The 17,162-nt window shown below is 39.5% G+C and overlaps 1 protein-coding gene across 1 annotated transcript in view; it reads right to left on the bottom strand.

Annotated features, from left to right (window-relative positions):
• LOC133619482 (multiple epidermal growth factor-like domains protein 9) overlaps nt 1-1,938 on the bottom strand; it is a 126,901-nt gene extending 124,963 nt beyond the window's left edge. The window contains exon 1 of the mRNA XM_061980530.1: nt 1,409-1,938. Coding sequence (XP_061836514.1) covers nt 1,409-1,847 — 439 coding nt within the window. The 5' untranslated portion in view covers nt 1,848-1,938. The remainder of the gene's footprint in view (nt 1-1,408) is intronic.
• Nucleotides 1,939-17,162: the final 15,224 nt, after the last annotated feature.

The following is a 17,162-nucleotide window of genomic DNA, read 5'->3' as shown; positions in this document are numbered from 1 at the left end:
TTTTGCTTAGTGCAGTGTTTTTCAACCTTTTTTGAGTCAAGGTGCATTTTTTTCATTGAAAAAATCCGGAGGCACCAGATAAAATCATTAAAAAAAAAAACTCAGTTGACCAGTAACCAAGCATGCATCAATATAGCTCTTGTCTCAAAGTAGGTGTGCTGTCACGACCTGTCACATCACCCCCTGGCTTATCTGGAGTTTTTTGGTGTTTTCCTGTGTGTAGTGTTTTAGTTCTTGTCTTGCCCTCCTATTTTGGTGGCTTTTTCCCTTTTTTGGGGAATTTTCCTGTAGCAGTTTCATGTCTTCCTTTGAGCGATATTTCCCACATCAACTTTGTTTTAGCAATCAAGACTATTTCACTTGTTTTTATCCTTCTTTGTGGGGACATTGTTGATTGTCATGTCATGTACGGACGTACTTTGTGGACGCCGTCTGCTCCACACGCTGTAAGTCTTTGCTGTCGTCCAGCATTCTGTTTTGGTTTACTTTGCAGCCAGTTCAGTTTGAGTTTCGTTCTGCATAGCCATCCCTAAGCTTCAATGCCTTTTCTTAGCGGCACTCGCCTTTTGCTTATTATGGTTTAAGCGTTAACAAAGCTTTACACCTGCACGCTGCCTCCCGCATATTGTGATCACGACAAACCATCTACAAAGCAATTAGCTACCTGCTGCCACCTACTGATATGGAAGAGTATTACACGGTTACTCTGCCGAGCTCTACACAGCACAGACACTCAACAACGGCACATTTGCGGATTATAAATTACTGGTTTGCAAAAAATATTTTTAACCCAATTAGGTGAAATTACATAATCTCACACGGCACACCAGACTGTAACTCACGCTACACTGTACTAAATGGATACATGGAAACAATGTACCTTTGTCAGGCCGCACTGTTGCTAGAATGCTGCATTGACTGCAGCTGTTGTGACTGCAGGGACTCCATCCTCACATCACATCCGTTGGATGTGTAAGAGGAGGGGCGCCGCTGTCATCCTCGCTCCATTCATGCCTTCGGCTGCCGGGCCATTTTGTTTGGGTGTTCTTGCTCCACATATTTAATATTCATCACGACTGGCGTCAAAACAAACATGCTCGGTCTGACACACAATGATCATCTTTGTTGTTCCACCAAACAACAAACACTCCACGTAATCTCCCTTTATTAGGAGGCCTACTTCTGTTGCTTTAGTGGATTATTTGAAGACAAGCAGCATGCATGAACCGGAGGGTCCATTGTTGTGCTTTATCTGCTCGCTCTCTGCGTCAAAGGCGGGTTTTATCACCCCCATGTCACGCACTCCGTTTTTTTCTACACCTTTTTAACCCACATCCTCCCCAAAAAAAAAAAAAAAAAAAAGAATAAATGTTTTACTTTCACTTGCATTTCGTTCGACGACACTCACCTTGGCTGCTCTCCATGGATGTAACAGATGCGTCCATCCTATCCGCAGACCACGCATCGTTGGCCGAACGCGGAGAGACCACGGACGTCATAGTCTGGAGGATTTTCTCCGGGGTAGAGAGCGATGATGCGTGGGGGTCTGCGGATCTTTTCTGAGGGGGGGTTAACCTGGAAGCACCCGAGTCGGCTATCGCTTTCGTGGCGGGGGAGAGCGTGGCGGTCTGCGGGGTGCGAGTCGCCGCGGAGCCGGGGGGAACAATGGCAGACAGCGGCGTCAAAGCGAACCTGCTGTCCGGTAAACGGCGAGGCGTGTCGGTGGAAATAGGCGACGCATCATAGAGGCTGATGCGAGGTGCGGCAAGAGCAAATCCGGTTATATAGACATAGAAAACGAATCCCAGGACCGACGATATGTACATCATTAAGGACGTGAATCTCATATTCGGTCTCAGCTCTCCATTAAGCCGCAGTATCGGTCTCTGTCAGACCTTTCCCTGAATGGATGCGATACTCCACCATCGATGTTTTCCGGCGGCGCTTCATGAACCACACCGTGCAACCTACCGTGTCTGTGCGAGAGCGCTTGTCTCTGCAGCAGCCAATAGGAACGCGGGCAGGGCAATAAAACGCCGCCCCCCTGTTAGCTGATTGGATGAACGTCTCAACAATTTAGAGAGGGCAAAGAGTATTGTTTTTTTTTTTTTTTTTAATGCTTCAGGCAAAAAATATTCTACATAAATGTCTATTTATGAAAGTAAGGCCTACATTTTATAATTGGCTTAATGGTTTACAATTATCAATCAAATCTTGGAGGATGGTTAGGAGTACAAATGCCCTTAAAGGCCTACTGAAATGCGATTTTCTTATTTAAACGGGGATAGCAGGTCCATTCTATGTGTCATACTTGATCATTTTGCGATATTGCCATATTTTTGCTGAAAGGATTTAGTAGAGAACATCGACGATTACGTTCGCAACTTTTGGTCGCTGATAAAAAAGCCTTGCCTGTACTGGAAATAGCAGACAAGTAGCGTGATGTCACAGGTTGTGGAGCTCCTCACATCAGCACATTGTTTACAATCATGGCCACCAGCAGCGAGAGCTATTCGGACCAAGAAAGCGACGATTTCCCCATTAATTTGAGGGAGGATGAAAGATTCGTGGATGAGGAAAGTGAGGAAAGTGAGAGTGAAGGACTAGAGGGCAGTGGGAGCGATTCAGATAGGGAAGATGCTGTGAGAGGCGGGTGGGACCTGATATTCAGCTGGGAATGACTAAAACAGTAAATAAACACAAGACATATATATACTCTATTAGCCACAACACAACCAGGCTTATATTTAATATACCACAAATTAATCCCGCATAACAAACACCTCCCCCCTCCCGTCCATACAACCCGCCAATACAACTCAAACACCTGCACAACACACTCAATCCCACAGCCCAAAGTACCGTTCACCTCCCCAAAGTTCATACAGCACATATATTTCCCCAAAGTCCCCAAAGTTACGTACGTGACATGCACATAGCGGCACACACGTACGGGCAAGCGATCAAATGTTTGGAAGCCGCAGCTGCATGCGTACTCACGGTACCGTGTCTGCGTATCCAACTCAAAGTCCTCCTGGTAAGAGTCTCTGTTGTCCCAGTTCTCCACAGGCCAATGGTAAAGCTTGACTGTCATCTTCTGGGAATGTAAACAATGAAACACCGGCTGTGTTTGTGTTGCTGCAGTCGGCCGCAATACACGGCTTCCCACCTACAGCTTTCTTCTTTGCTGTCTCCATTGTTCATTGAACAAATTGCAAAAGATTCACCAACACAGATGTCCAGAATACTGTGGAATTTTGCGATGAAAACAGACGACTTAATAGCTGGCCACCATGCTGTCCCAAAATGTCCTCTACAATCCGTGACGTCACACGCTGACGTCATCATACCGAGACGTTTTCAGCAGGATATTTTGCGCAAAATTTAAAATTGCACTTTAGTAAGCTACCGTATTGGCATGTGTTGCAATGTTAAAATTTCATCATTGATGTATAAACTATCAGACTGCGTGTTCGGTAGTAGTGGGTGTCAGTAGGCCTTTAAATTTATATCTTTGTTAAAAACATTTAAAGTGATTTAGGTAGCCCTTTTTATATTTCTGTCTTTTTTAATTTTTTTCATATTTGTTCATATTATTATTATTTAATACTGTATCTGTATTTGCTTTTGTTTTCTTTCCTTGACATGTTTTGCTGATGTTGAAAGTGCCTTGACTTTTGTGTGCATTAAAAATGAATGTTTGTTGTTCAATAAAAATAAAAATAAATAAAAATAAATGTTTTTGTCCATCCCTCCATCCATCCATTTTCTACCGCTTGTCCCTTTTGTCTTTACAGTATAAAGAGCAAAGAGCGGACCAAGACAATTTATTTTGTTTTTCAGTATGTGAGAATAGATTAGATTCAAGTGTATTGCTAGGACAAATAAATAAGTCCAAAGAAAACTAAATGTAATCAATTTGGCATCTAACCTGACGATCAATAAACAGAACAGGAGTCCCCAAACTACGGCCCGCGGATACGGATATGGCCCATGTTTTTTTTTTTAAATAAGGTTTTTATTTTTTTACATTTTTTGTTAAATTATCCATCCATCCATTTTCTACCGCTTATTCCCATCGGGGTCGCGGGGGGCGCTGGAGCCTATCTCAGCTACAATCGGGCGGAAGGCAGGGTACACCCTGGACAAGTCGCCACCTCATCGCAGGGCCAACACAGATAGACAGACAACATTAACACTCACATTCACACACTAGGGCCAATTTAGTGTTGCCAATCAACCTAATTGATTGTTAAATTAACTGTTTAATTTTTTATTTTTTTTAAATCTGTCCTTTCTGATCCATAGTCTACCGCTTGTTACTCTCGGTGTCTCCTAGCCGCTCAGGCAAATCACATTGTCTAAAAATGCATTTTCCCATCAATAACGTGACATCATCGACAAAGTGCGCTCTCTTTCAGTCAATAAGTGCGCGAGGAATATATATATATATATATATATATATATATATATATATATATATATATATATATATATATATATAGCCAAAAGTATTTGGCCACCCATCCAAATGATCAGAATCAGGTGTCCTAATCACATGGAGTGTGGGGTTGTTTTTCAGGATTTGGACTTGGCCCCTTAGTTCCAGTGAAAGGAACTTTAAATGCTCTAGGATACCAAAACATTTTGGACAATTCCATGCTCCCAACCTTGTGGGAACAGTTTGGAGTGGGCCCCTTCCTCTTCCAACATGGCTGTGCACCAGTGCACAAAGCAAGGTCCATAAAGACATGTATGACAGTCTGGTGTGGATGAACTTGACTGGCCTGCACAAAGTCCTGACCTGAACCCGATAGAACACATTTGGGCTGAATTAGAACGGAGACTGAGAGCCAGGCCTTCTCCACCAACATCAGTGTGTGACCTCATCAATGCGCTTTTGGAAGAATGGTGGAAAATTCCTATAAACACACTCCGCAACCTTGTGGACAGCCTTCCCAGAAGAGTTGAAGCTGTAATAGCTGCAAAAGGTGGACCCACATCATATTGAACCCTATGGGTTAGGAATGGGATGGCACTTCAAGTTCATATGTGAGTCAAGGCAGGTAGCCAAATACTTTTGGCAATATAGTGTATATATAAAGCCTGGCCCCCGGCCAAATTGTTTTAACCCAATGTGGCCCCTGAGTCAAAAAGTTTGGGGACCCCTGCTATAGAATATAAAGCAGTGTTATCCAAAGTGTGGCTTTGGGCCCTAAGCAGCCCACAGCTATTTTTTAACATATTCTAAAAATACTATTTAAAAAAATAATAATTAAAAAGTGGAATATAAGAGCAAACAGGTGAAATGTAACAAGAAAAAGTTGCAATGTTGACTCTAATAACAGAAAGCTGCAGTGCAGGCTGTTTTTTTCTCTTTAAAACTGTGATTGCTCAAAAAAAAATAATGAATCAAAATCAATGTTGTTGGAAATTTTTTACCTCAAATTACTTCACATAAAAAATTCCACTTTCAAATATGTTTTGGGGTAAAAATATGTTGTGTGTTGGCCATATAAGAGACAAAGTTGTCTTTGACAAAAAGGGCATACAACAAAAATGTGGGAAAAACAGAAAACTTATCAACAGATTAAGCGTTAAAAGTAAATATAAAAAAAGTGTGACTTATTTTTTTTAACTTTTATGAGTGGGGCCCTTTTGACGACCAATACTTTTAGTGGGATTTTTTTTTACACATCATTGTTTAAAAAATAATAATAAATCAAAATCAATATTGTTATGAATTACTGACCTCAAATTACTTCACATTAAAAATTCCACTTTAAAATATTTTTGGGGGGAGAAATATTGCATATTTTGTGTGTTGGCCATAAAAGAAACAAAGTTGTCTTTGACAAAAAGGTCTTACAACATAAACCTGGAAAAAAAGACAATTTATAATCGACAGATTAAGCGTTAAAAGTAAATATTAAAAAAGTATAACTTATTTTTTTAACTTTTATGAGTGGGGCCCTTTTGGAAGACCCATAATTTTAGAAGGATTTTTTACACTATCATTGCTAAAAAAAAAAAAGGAAAAAAAAAAGAAATGAAATCAATGTTGGTATGAATTATTGACTTGTTTAATGCTCCAATTACTTCATATCAAATATTCCTCTTTGACAATCTTTTTAGGGAAAATACAGGGTTTTGACAAAAATGGCATAGAACAACAACATGGAAAAAAACAATAATAGTCGAGAGATTAAGCATTGGAAGAAGAAAAAAAAAGTATGACTTATTTTTAAAACTTTTATGAGTGGGGGGCCCTTTTCAATCCACAAAAATGTTTCTGTGTTTTTTTTAAACTGTCATTGCTCTGAAAATAATAATCAATGTTGTTATGAATTATTGACAACAATTTTTGTGTGTTTTTTTTCATACTGTCATTGCTCCAAAAAATTATAATGAATTAAAATCAATGTTGTTAGGAATTATTGACCTATTTAAAGCTCCAAATACTTCAGATATTCCACTTTAAAAAATATTTTGGGGAAAAATATTGCATGTAAAAATATTTTGGGGAAAAACAAAAACATGAAAAAATACATATATAATTGACGGATTAAGTGTCGAAAGTTAAAAAAAAAAAATTAATACCTTACTTTTAACACTTTTATGAGTGGGGCGTTTGGACCCCCAATCATTTTAGTGGGAAATTGTTTAACTCTTATTCAAAGCTCCAATTACTTCACATGAAATATTCCGCTTTGAAAATATTTTGGGAAAAATATTGCATATATTGTTTTTTCCATAAAAAAAACAGGGTTTTGACAAAAATGGCATAAAACATAAAAAAAAAACTTTTTACGAACAGATAGATTTAAGTGTTGAGTAATAACAATAGTAATAATAACATTGTAATTATTTTTCAACATTTTTATGACTGAGACCCTTCCGAGAGCAAACTTGAGGGGAGCGCTGAAGGTTAAAAAAATCAATATATTGTAGAGATGTCCGATAACATCGGCCGATAAATGCTTTAAAATGTAACATCGGAAATTATCGGTATCGGTTTCAAAAAGTTAAATTAATGACTTTTTAAAACGCCGCTGTATGGAGCGGTACATATCCAGTAAAACACGGACGTAGGGAGCAGTACAGAGCAGTTGTGTCTTCCAGTCAGCAGCCCCTCCCCTCTCCACTCTCCCCTCTCTCACACACAACACAGGAGTTGACGACTGCAGCATGAGAGGTTTACTGGCGACGCTTGATGACCTCATCAAACCGCCACGAGAGTAGCATGACAACAACAAGAGTGTGTTGTTGCCGGTGCTGTAGCCGTGGCTAACAAGCGAGCTCGCTCGGTGACTGTCGAGCGACACCATGTCTATGGTTTGGGATTAATTTAAAGTGTCTCTGACAGATAAAAAACTGGCAATTTGCAATGACTTCAAAAAGTTGGTTTTGCGAGGAAGAACCAAGACGTCTTCCTTTAATACAAGCAATTTGATCTCCCACCTCTTTAAGAATCATAAGGAGATACACGATGAATACAAGCGGAAGATGGATGAAAAGCAAACACCGAAAGCAGCTTGCAGTGAGCGGAGGTGCCCTGTCTCAACGCAGCATTTCAGAAGCTCTGGCTGACTGCTAGGCCACTTCAAGCGCTCACCACGAGCTTGCAGCACATTTGTGTTACTCATACAAATACGTTAGAGCAGGTCAGATTGAGCCCAGTTTATAATTCCCTGTTATACAGTATACCAGGCAGTCTTGCACTTAAGGAGGACTATGTTATTGTTTACTTTATTACTCTAGTATACTCTGGACTGAAGCTGTGTGCCTTCATTGTTTTTGTAGCTGTTGTTTTGAGGCATGTTTAAAAAAAATAAAAAATAATGCACTTTGTGAAAGTCAAAGTATAGTATTCCCCATAGTTGTAGTGGGTATCAGAATTATCTCAGGGAGAGCGTGTCCCAAATTCCAAGCTGCTGTTTTGAGGCATGTTAAAAAAAATGATGCACTTTGTGACTTCAATAACAAAATATGGCAGTGCCATGTTGGCACTTTTTTCCAAAACTGGAGTTGATTTATTTTGGAAAACCTTGTTACATTGTTTAATGCATCCAGCGGGGCATCACAACAAAATTAGGCATGATAATGTGTTAATTCCACAACTGTATATATCGGTATCGGTTGATATCGGAATCGGTAATTAAGAGTTGGACAATACCGGAATATCGGATATCGGCAAAAAAGCCATTATCGGACATCTCTAATATATTGTATTGATTTTGAAAATGCAAAACATCTAAATAGCTGCCGCATGTGTACGTTTTTCAGTGTGTGGCGCTAGGTGTAAAAAAGTTTGGAGGCCCCTGCTCTACAGTAAATGAACATACAGCTGTATGTGAAGCTGGCCCTCTCGTCAATTCAAATAACAACCCAAACTGGTCCAAATCCCTCCAATTTGTCCCAGAAGTTTGTGTTAAGTTTGTAGCGCAAATGGTTGGCTTTAATGTTGTTAATGTTTTATTATCATTCACAGTATGGATGTGAACATTTTATATCACGATCATTGTGACCAAAATCAACTTTATTATTGTGCTATTGTTGAACGTGCTCAAAAAGTACACTAAAACGTTTTGTCCAAGGTATTTTTTATTAACTAAAATAAATACACGCACTGTTAGAAAAGCTACTATTTTGCATGTTTTGTGTTTGTTACGATAGTATTTAAGTACTTTATCGGTTTTAATGGATAAGCTTTTATTGTTTTAAATATTTTGCTTTTTACTGTACCACTTTAAGACTTATTTAAATGAAAAGCGGGGAACAACTAAAATCCATTATTATTATTTATTATTACTTTGTGTCCTACTGTTTTCAGCTGTCCTTGAACGCACCGTAAAAGCAACTCGGTCTGGTATTACTCCGAATATTTATCGATCACTTTACACAATTGGATAACTTGGTTACTCAGACAGTAATGCATCGTTATAAGTTTAGACTGAGGTCACGGGGAAATACTTCAATGTCTCTTGTTTTCATGTTAGCATTTTAAGCTAGCGCGCCTGCGCCAGTCAGTCTTTGAGTTGATACAATTTCAGTTATCAATCTCAATTTTTCCAACATTTTTATTCAAAACGGTAATTTACCGCGGTTATCATTAAAAGCGTTTATCGCTACATCCCTAATTCCCACGCGGCGCCCTCACCCTAACCAAACCTCACCATATTTGTACTAAACGTTTGTGCTTGTTTGATATCAGCCCGAATCATGGTACACACTTTTATCATTTAGTAGTTTGAAATAGCGTAAAAGGTTTGATCAGGGGAAATTAGTCAAAGAGAGAACATTGGTAGGTATGAAAAACGCAAACTTATTACCTATATCTGGAATGGACATATGCTGTCTTTAAGTTGAAGTAGGGTAATTGTTTTTTTCTACAAACCCCGTTTCCATATGAGTTGGGAAATTGTGTTAGATGTAAATATAAACGGAATACAATGATTTGCAAATAATTTTCAACCCATATTCAGTTGAATACGCTACAAAGACAACATATTTGATGTTCAAACTGATAAACATTTTTTTGTGTGCAAATAATCATTAACTTTAGAATTTGATGCCAGCAACACGTGACAAAGAAGTTGGGAAAGGTGGAAATAAATACTGATAAAGTTGAGGAATGCTCATCAAACACTTATTTGGAGCATCCCACAGGTGAACAGGCAAATTGGGAACAGGTGGGTGCCATGATTGGGTATAAAAGTAGATTTCATGAAATGCTCAGTCACAAACGGGGCGAGGGTCACCACTTTGTCAACAAATGCGTGAGCAAATTGTTGAACAGTTTAAGAAAAACCTTTCTCAACCAGCTATTGCAAGGAATTTAGGGATTTCACCATCCACGGTCCGTAATATCATCAAAGGGTTCAGAGAATCTGGAGAAATCACTGCACGTAAGCAGCTAAGCCTGTGACCTTCGATCCCTCAGGCTGTATCAACAAGCAACATCAGTGTGTAAAGGATATCACCACATGGGCTCAGGAACACTTCAGAAACCCACTGTCAGTAACTACAGTTGGTCGCTACATCTGTAAGTGCAAGTTAAAACTCTCCTATGCAAGGCGAAAACCGTTTATCAACAACACCCAGAAACGCCGTCGGCTTCGCTGGGCCTGAGCTCATCTAAGATGGACTGATACAAAGTGGAAAAGTGTTCTGTGGTCTGACGAGTCCACATTTCTCAAATTGTTTTTGGAAACTGTGGACGTTGTGTCCTCCGGACCAAAGAGGAAAAGAACCATCCGGATTGTTATAGGCGCAAAGTTGAAAAGCCAGCATCTGTGATGGTATGGGGGTGTATTAGTGCCCAAGACATGGGTAACTTACACACCTGTGAAGGCGCCATTAATGCTGAAAGGTACATACAGGTTTTGGAGCGACATATGTTGCCATCCAAGCAACGTTACCATGAACGCCCCTGCTTATTTCAGCAAGACAATGCCAAGCCACGTGTTACATCAACGTGGCTTCATAGTAAAAGAGTGCGGGTACTAGACTGGCCTGCCTGTAGTCCAGACCTGTCTCCCATTGAAAATGTGTGGCGCATTATGAAGCCTAAAATACCACAACAGACACCCCCGGACTGTTGAACAACTTAAGCTGTACATCAAGCAAGAATCTTATCTTGTCTTTGTAGTGCATTCAATTGAATATGGGTTGAAAATGATTTGCAAATCATTGTATTCCGTTTATATTTACATCTAACACAATTTCCCAACTCATATGGAAACAGGGTTTGTACAATAAGATCATGACGCAGTAAGTTGAATGATGCGGATACTTTTTTATATGTTTCTGCCTTGGAGACTTTGTATGTGTAATATGCAGCTATAATGACTTGATACTTGTTTATATTGACACATGTGCTGTTTTAGAGTGTAATATTGTTAAAATAATTATTACTATGTCTAGCTCGTGTGCTATTGTGTCCTTAGCTGTTGTGCAGCTGCCAGCTCCTAGTAGCCTATCACCTAGCATGTTTACCTTTGGTAAATGACTTAAATAATGATAAATGGGTTGTACTTGTATAGCGCTTTTCTACCTTCAAGGTACTCAAAGCGCTTTGACACTACTTCCACATTTACCCATTCACACACATTCACACACTGATGGAGGGAGCTGCCATGCAAGGCGCTAACCAGCACCCATCAGGAGCAAGGGTGAAGTGTCTTGCTCAGGACACAACGGACATGACGAGGTTGGTACTAGGTGGGGATTGAACAAGGGACCCTCGGGTCGCGCACGGCCATTCTTCCACTGCGCCACGCCGTCCCGACTTGACTGACATAAAAGAAAATAGCAACCTTTAGATGTTAACTGGCTCTTCAGCTTTTTCCGCTGCAGGACTGCTTGTATCCGAGATTTTAGACGCAAAACGATATCATCCAACACTTTTTTGTTTTGCCGCTATCAAACCGATAACAATATCGGATCGAGAAGCCCCAAATCAAACGTTTTGTTAAAATATTTTTTAGAGCTTAGTGCCTAAAGACTTTTTGGATATGGAGAGCCTCAGTTGCCAAAGTGTGGTTAGTGAATTCGTGGGAAATGTGCCAGAAGTGACACGTTAGTAAATACTGACCTCTAGTGGTGAAAAAATACATTACACCACACGTCTCCCTGCTCCATCCTTTTTCTACCGCGTATCCCCTTCGGGGTCGCGGGGGGCGCTGGTATGGCGTCACATTAGTGCCTGTTATCGCGCGCTGATTGTCCACTTCGTGCGCGCGCGCGACACCCTTTTGCGCGCGCGTGGTGCCTTTTTGCGCGCGCGCGGTGCCTTTCTATGCGCGCGCGGTGCCTTTTTGCGCGCGCGCGGTGCCTTTCTGCGCGCGACGCCTTCTGCGCGCTCTCTGTGTACTCCTGGCATCTCTCCTCGCGCTCTCATGTTTCTTTTTGGCACTTTGGGGGCGGGTATGCTTAGACGGCCTCTTCTTTCTGATTGGTCAGGTGAAAAATGCTGACAAATGCTCAGAGCCAATCAGAAGTATAGCAGGGCGGGTCATCGTCAATATGTATCAAGATTTACGGAGGTAGAAGTGGATAAAAAAAATGTCGCGCGCTGATGAAGGTTATTTCATACCACATAAACACAATACAGGGTAATACAAAATGTGACCCAAATAAATAATAAGACAACAAACACCATAATCACATCTTTCAGCCAGAACTGGTCCACCAGCAATAACATCCAATCATAACATTATTTTATATTTTCACTTCTTCTTGAACATTTGTTTTCTAATTTATGGAATTTATTTTGATTCAGCCATAAAATTAATAAAATAATCTTTGAATTTTGTTTTTAAAATGTTAAAAATAGCTTTTAATAATGTATTCTGAAACAGTTTAAAATAATCAGAGAACTGACTAACACTGACCCTACACAACTATGTTGCACAATTAAGTCTTTTTTTTTTAAAGCGAAAGAGGTAATTTCAACAGGTACAGCATCCTATGTCATATCTACATGTAATAAGATTTGTAACAAGGCAAACCGTTTGTAAATTGGTCGAAAATTTAGCAATTTAATTAGTACATGTACCATTGACATCAATGCAATGATTGAGGCTAGATGTCCGAGGTAAGATGGCTACAACGTTGCTACACTGGAGAATGATCAATCATTCATGGTAGCCATCTTACCTCGGACATCTAGCCTCAATCAGTGGAGAATCAGCGCGCGATAACAGTTTTTATGCGCTCGGATTTTTGGCACTAATGTGACGCCATGCGCTGGAGCCTATCTCAGCTACAATCGGGCGGAAGGCGGCGTACATCCTGGACAAGTCGGTACCTCATCGCAGGGCCAACACAGATAGACAGACAACATTCACACTCACATTCACACACTAGGGCCAATTTAGTGTTGCCAATCAATCTAACCCCAGGTGCATGTCTTTGAAAGTGGGAGGAAGCCGGAGTACCCGGAGGGAACCCACGAAGTCATATATATATATATATATATATATATATATATATATATACATATATATATATATGTATATATATGTATATATATATATCCATTCATCCATTTTCTACCACTTATCCCTTTGGGGGGGTCGCGGGGGGTGCTGGAGCCTATCTCAGCTACAATCGGGCGGAAGGCAGCGTACACTCTGGACAAGTCGCCACCTCATCGCAGGGCCATATATATATATATATATATATATATATATATATATATATATATGTATATATATATATATATATATATGTATATATATATATATATATATATATATATATATATATACATATACATATATATTCCTCCCACTTTCAAAGACATGCACCTGGGGACTGTATATATATATATATATATATATATATATATATATATATATATATATATATATATATATATATATATATATATGTATATATATGTATATATATATATGTATATATATATATATATATATATATATATATATATATATATATATATATATATATATATATACATACATACATACATACATATATATATATATATATATATATATATATATATACATTCACATATATATATATACATTCACATATATATTATGTCATTTATACATATACATACACATATATATATTCTAAGAACATTACTGTCATATTGAGTAAAAAACAAGTTTTTTGTTTGCAAGCCTTAAAAAAAAGCATGTGTTTTGAGTAAAACTCACAAAGATACATTATTTCAGCCATTATTAGCCATTTTGCTAATAATGGCAATGTTTAAAGGCCCTACTCGGACTTTATCAATGAATTCTCAGAGTTTGTTGCTGATCTAGTGACGCACGCAGACAATATAATCATAATGGGGGACTTTAATATCCATATGAATACCCCATCGGACCCTCAGTGCGTGGCGCTCCAGACTATAATTGATAGCTGTGGTCTTACACAAATAATATATGAACCTACGCATCGCAACGGTAATACGATAGATCTAGTGCTGGTCAGGGGTGTCACCACCTCCAAAGTTATGGTACTCCCGTATACTAAAGTAATGTCCGATCATTACCTTATAAAATTCGAAGTTCTGACTCATTGTCAACAAACTAATAATAATAATAACTGCTATAGCAGCCGCAACATTAATGCTGCCACAACGATGACTCTTGCTGACCTACTGCCTTCGGTAATGGCACCATTCCCAAATTATGTCGGCTCTATTGATAACCTAACTAACAACTTTGACAATGCCCTGCGCAAAACCATTGATAGTATAGCACCGCTAAAACAAAAAAGGGCCCCTAAAAGGCGCACCCCATGGTTTGCAGAAGAAACCAGAGATCATAAATTATCATGTAGAAAGTTGGAACGCAAATGGCGCGCGACCAAGCTTGAGGTTTTCCATCAAGCATGGAGTGATAGTTTAATATCGTATAACCACATGCTTACCTTAGCTAAAGCTAAATATTACTCAAATCTCATCCGCCTCAACAAAAACGACCCTAAATTTTTGTTTAGTACAGTAGCATCGCTAACATAACAAGGGACTCCTCCCAATAGCTCCACCCACTCGGCAGATGACTTTATGAATTTCTTTAATAAGAAAATTGAACTCATTAGAAAGGAGATTAAAGACAACGCATCCCAGCTACAACTGGGTTCTATTAACACAGATACAACTGTACCTACGACGGATACTGCAATACAAAATAGTCTCTCTCTTTTTGATGACATAACATTAGAGGAACTATTACGGCGTGTAAGTGGGATAAAACAAACAACATGTTTACTTGACCCACTTCCTGGGAAAATTATCAAGGAGCTTTTTGTATTATTAGGTCCATCAGTGCTAAATATTATAAACGTATCACTTTCCTCTGGCACTGTTCCCCTAGCATTCAAGAAAGCGGTTATTCATCCTCTGCTCAAAAGACCTAACCTTGATCTTGACCTTATGGTAAACTACCGACCGGTGTCCCACCTTCCCTTTATTTCGAAAATCCTCGAAAAAATTGTCACACAGCAGCTAAATGAACACTTAGTGTCTAACAATCTCTGTGAACCTTTTCAATCCGGTTTCAGGGCAAATCACTCTACGGAGACAGCCCTCGCAAAAATGACTAATGATCTACTGCTAACGATGGATTCTGATGCGTCATCTATGTTGCTGCTTCTTGATCTTAGCGCTGCTTTCGATACGTTGATCATAATATTTTATTAGAGCGTATCAAAACACGTATTGGTATGTCAGACTTAGCTTTGTCGTGGTTTAACTCTTATCTTACTGACAGGATGCAGTGCGTCTCCCATAATAATGTGACCTCGGACTATGTTAAGGTAACGTGCGGAGTTCCTCAGGGTTCGGTTCTTGGCCCTGCACTCTTTAGTATTTACATGCTGCCGCTAGGCGACATCATACGCAAATACGGTGTTAGCTTTCACTGTTATGCTGATGACACCCAACTCTACATGCCCCTAAAGCTGACCAACACGCCGGATTGTAGTCAGCTGGAGGCGTGTCTTAATGAAATTAAACAATGGATGTCCGCTAACTTCTTGCAACTCAACGCCAAGAAAACGGAAATGCTGATTATCGGTCCTGCTAAACACCGACATTTATTTAATAATACCACCTTAACATTTGACAACCAAACAATTACACAAGGCGAATCAGTAAAGAATCTGGGTATTATCTTCCACCCAACTCTCTCCTTTGAATCACACATTAAGAGTGTTACTAAAACGGCCTTCTTTCATCTCCGTAATATCGCTAAAATTCGTTCTATTTTATCCACAAGCAACGCTGAGATCATTATTCATGCGTTCGTTACATCTCGTCTCGACTACTGTAACGTATTATTTTCGGGTCTCCCTATGTCTAGCATTAAAAGATTACAATTGGTACAAAATGCGGCTGCTAGACTTTTGACAAGAACAAGAAAGTTTGATCATATTACGCCTATACTGGCTCACCTGCACTGGCTTCCTGTGCACTTAAGATGTGACTTTAAGGTTTTACTACTTACGTATAAAATACTACACGGTCTAGCTCCGTCCTATCTTGTCGATTGTATTGTACCATATGTCCCAGCAAGAAATCTGCGTTCAAAGAACTCCGGCTTATTAGTGATTCCCAGAGCCCAAAAAAAGTCTGCGGGCTATAGAGCGTTTTCTATTCGGACTCCAGTACTATGGAATGCCCTCCCGGTAACAATTAGAGATGCTACCTCAGTAGAAGCATTTAAGTCCCATCTTAAAACTAATTTGTATACTCTAGCCTTTAAATAGCCCCCCTTTTAGACCAGTTGATCTGCCGTTTCTTTTCTTTTCTCCTCTGCTCCCCTCTTCCTTGTGGAGGGGGGGGGGGTCACAGGTCCGTTGGCCATGGATGAAGTGCTGGCTGTCCAGAGTCGGGACCCGGGGTGGACCGCTCGCCTGTGCATCGGCTGGGAACATCTCTGCGCTGCTGACCCGTCTCCGCTCGGGATGGTGTCCTGCTGGCCCCACTATGGACTGGACTCTTACTATTATGTTGGATCCACTATGGACTGGACTCTCACAATATTATGTCAGACCCACTCGACATCCATTGCATTTGGTCTCCCCTAGAGGGGGGGGGGGGGGGGGGGGGGTTACCCACATATGCGGTCCTCTCCAAGGTTTCTCATAGTCATTCACATCGACGTGCAGCCCTTTGAGACACTTGTGATTTAGGGCTATATAAATAAACATTGATTGATTGATTGATTGAAATAACTGTCATATTGAGTAAAAAACTATTTTTTTTTGTATTTGCAAACCTTACAAAAACACCTGATTCTAGTAAAACTCACATAGATACATTTTTACAGGCATTTTTAGACATATCGCATGTTTGGTTTAGGAGTTATGTTTGAATACATTCTTATTGCTTTTTTTCTCATTATCTCAGGATTCTAAGAACATTACTGTCATATTGAGTAAAAAACACATTTTTGTGTTTGCAAGCCTTAAAAAAAAGCATATGTTTCGAGTAAAACTCACAAGGATACATTATTTCAGCCATTATTAGCCATTTTGCATGTTTGGTTTAGGAGTTATGTTTAAATAACTGTCATATTGAGTGTGACAGTTGTACTGTCATATTGAGTAATAAACGATTTTTTTGTATTTGCGAACCTTACAAAAACACCTGATTCTAGTAAAACTCACATAGA

Source organism: Nerophis lumbriciformis, linkage group LG20 (genome assembly GCF_033978685.3).
Source record: "Nerophis lumbriciformis linkage group LG20, RoL_Nlum_v2.1, whole genome shotgun sequence".
Classification (NCBI taxonomy): Eukaryota; Metazoa; Chordata; class Actinopteri; order Syngnathiformes; family Syngnathidae; genus Nerophis; species Nerophis lumbriciformis.
The sequence above is the reverse complement of the archived record's forward strand: the minus strand, read 5'-3'. Positions and strand labels throughout refer to the sequence as shown.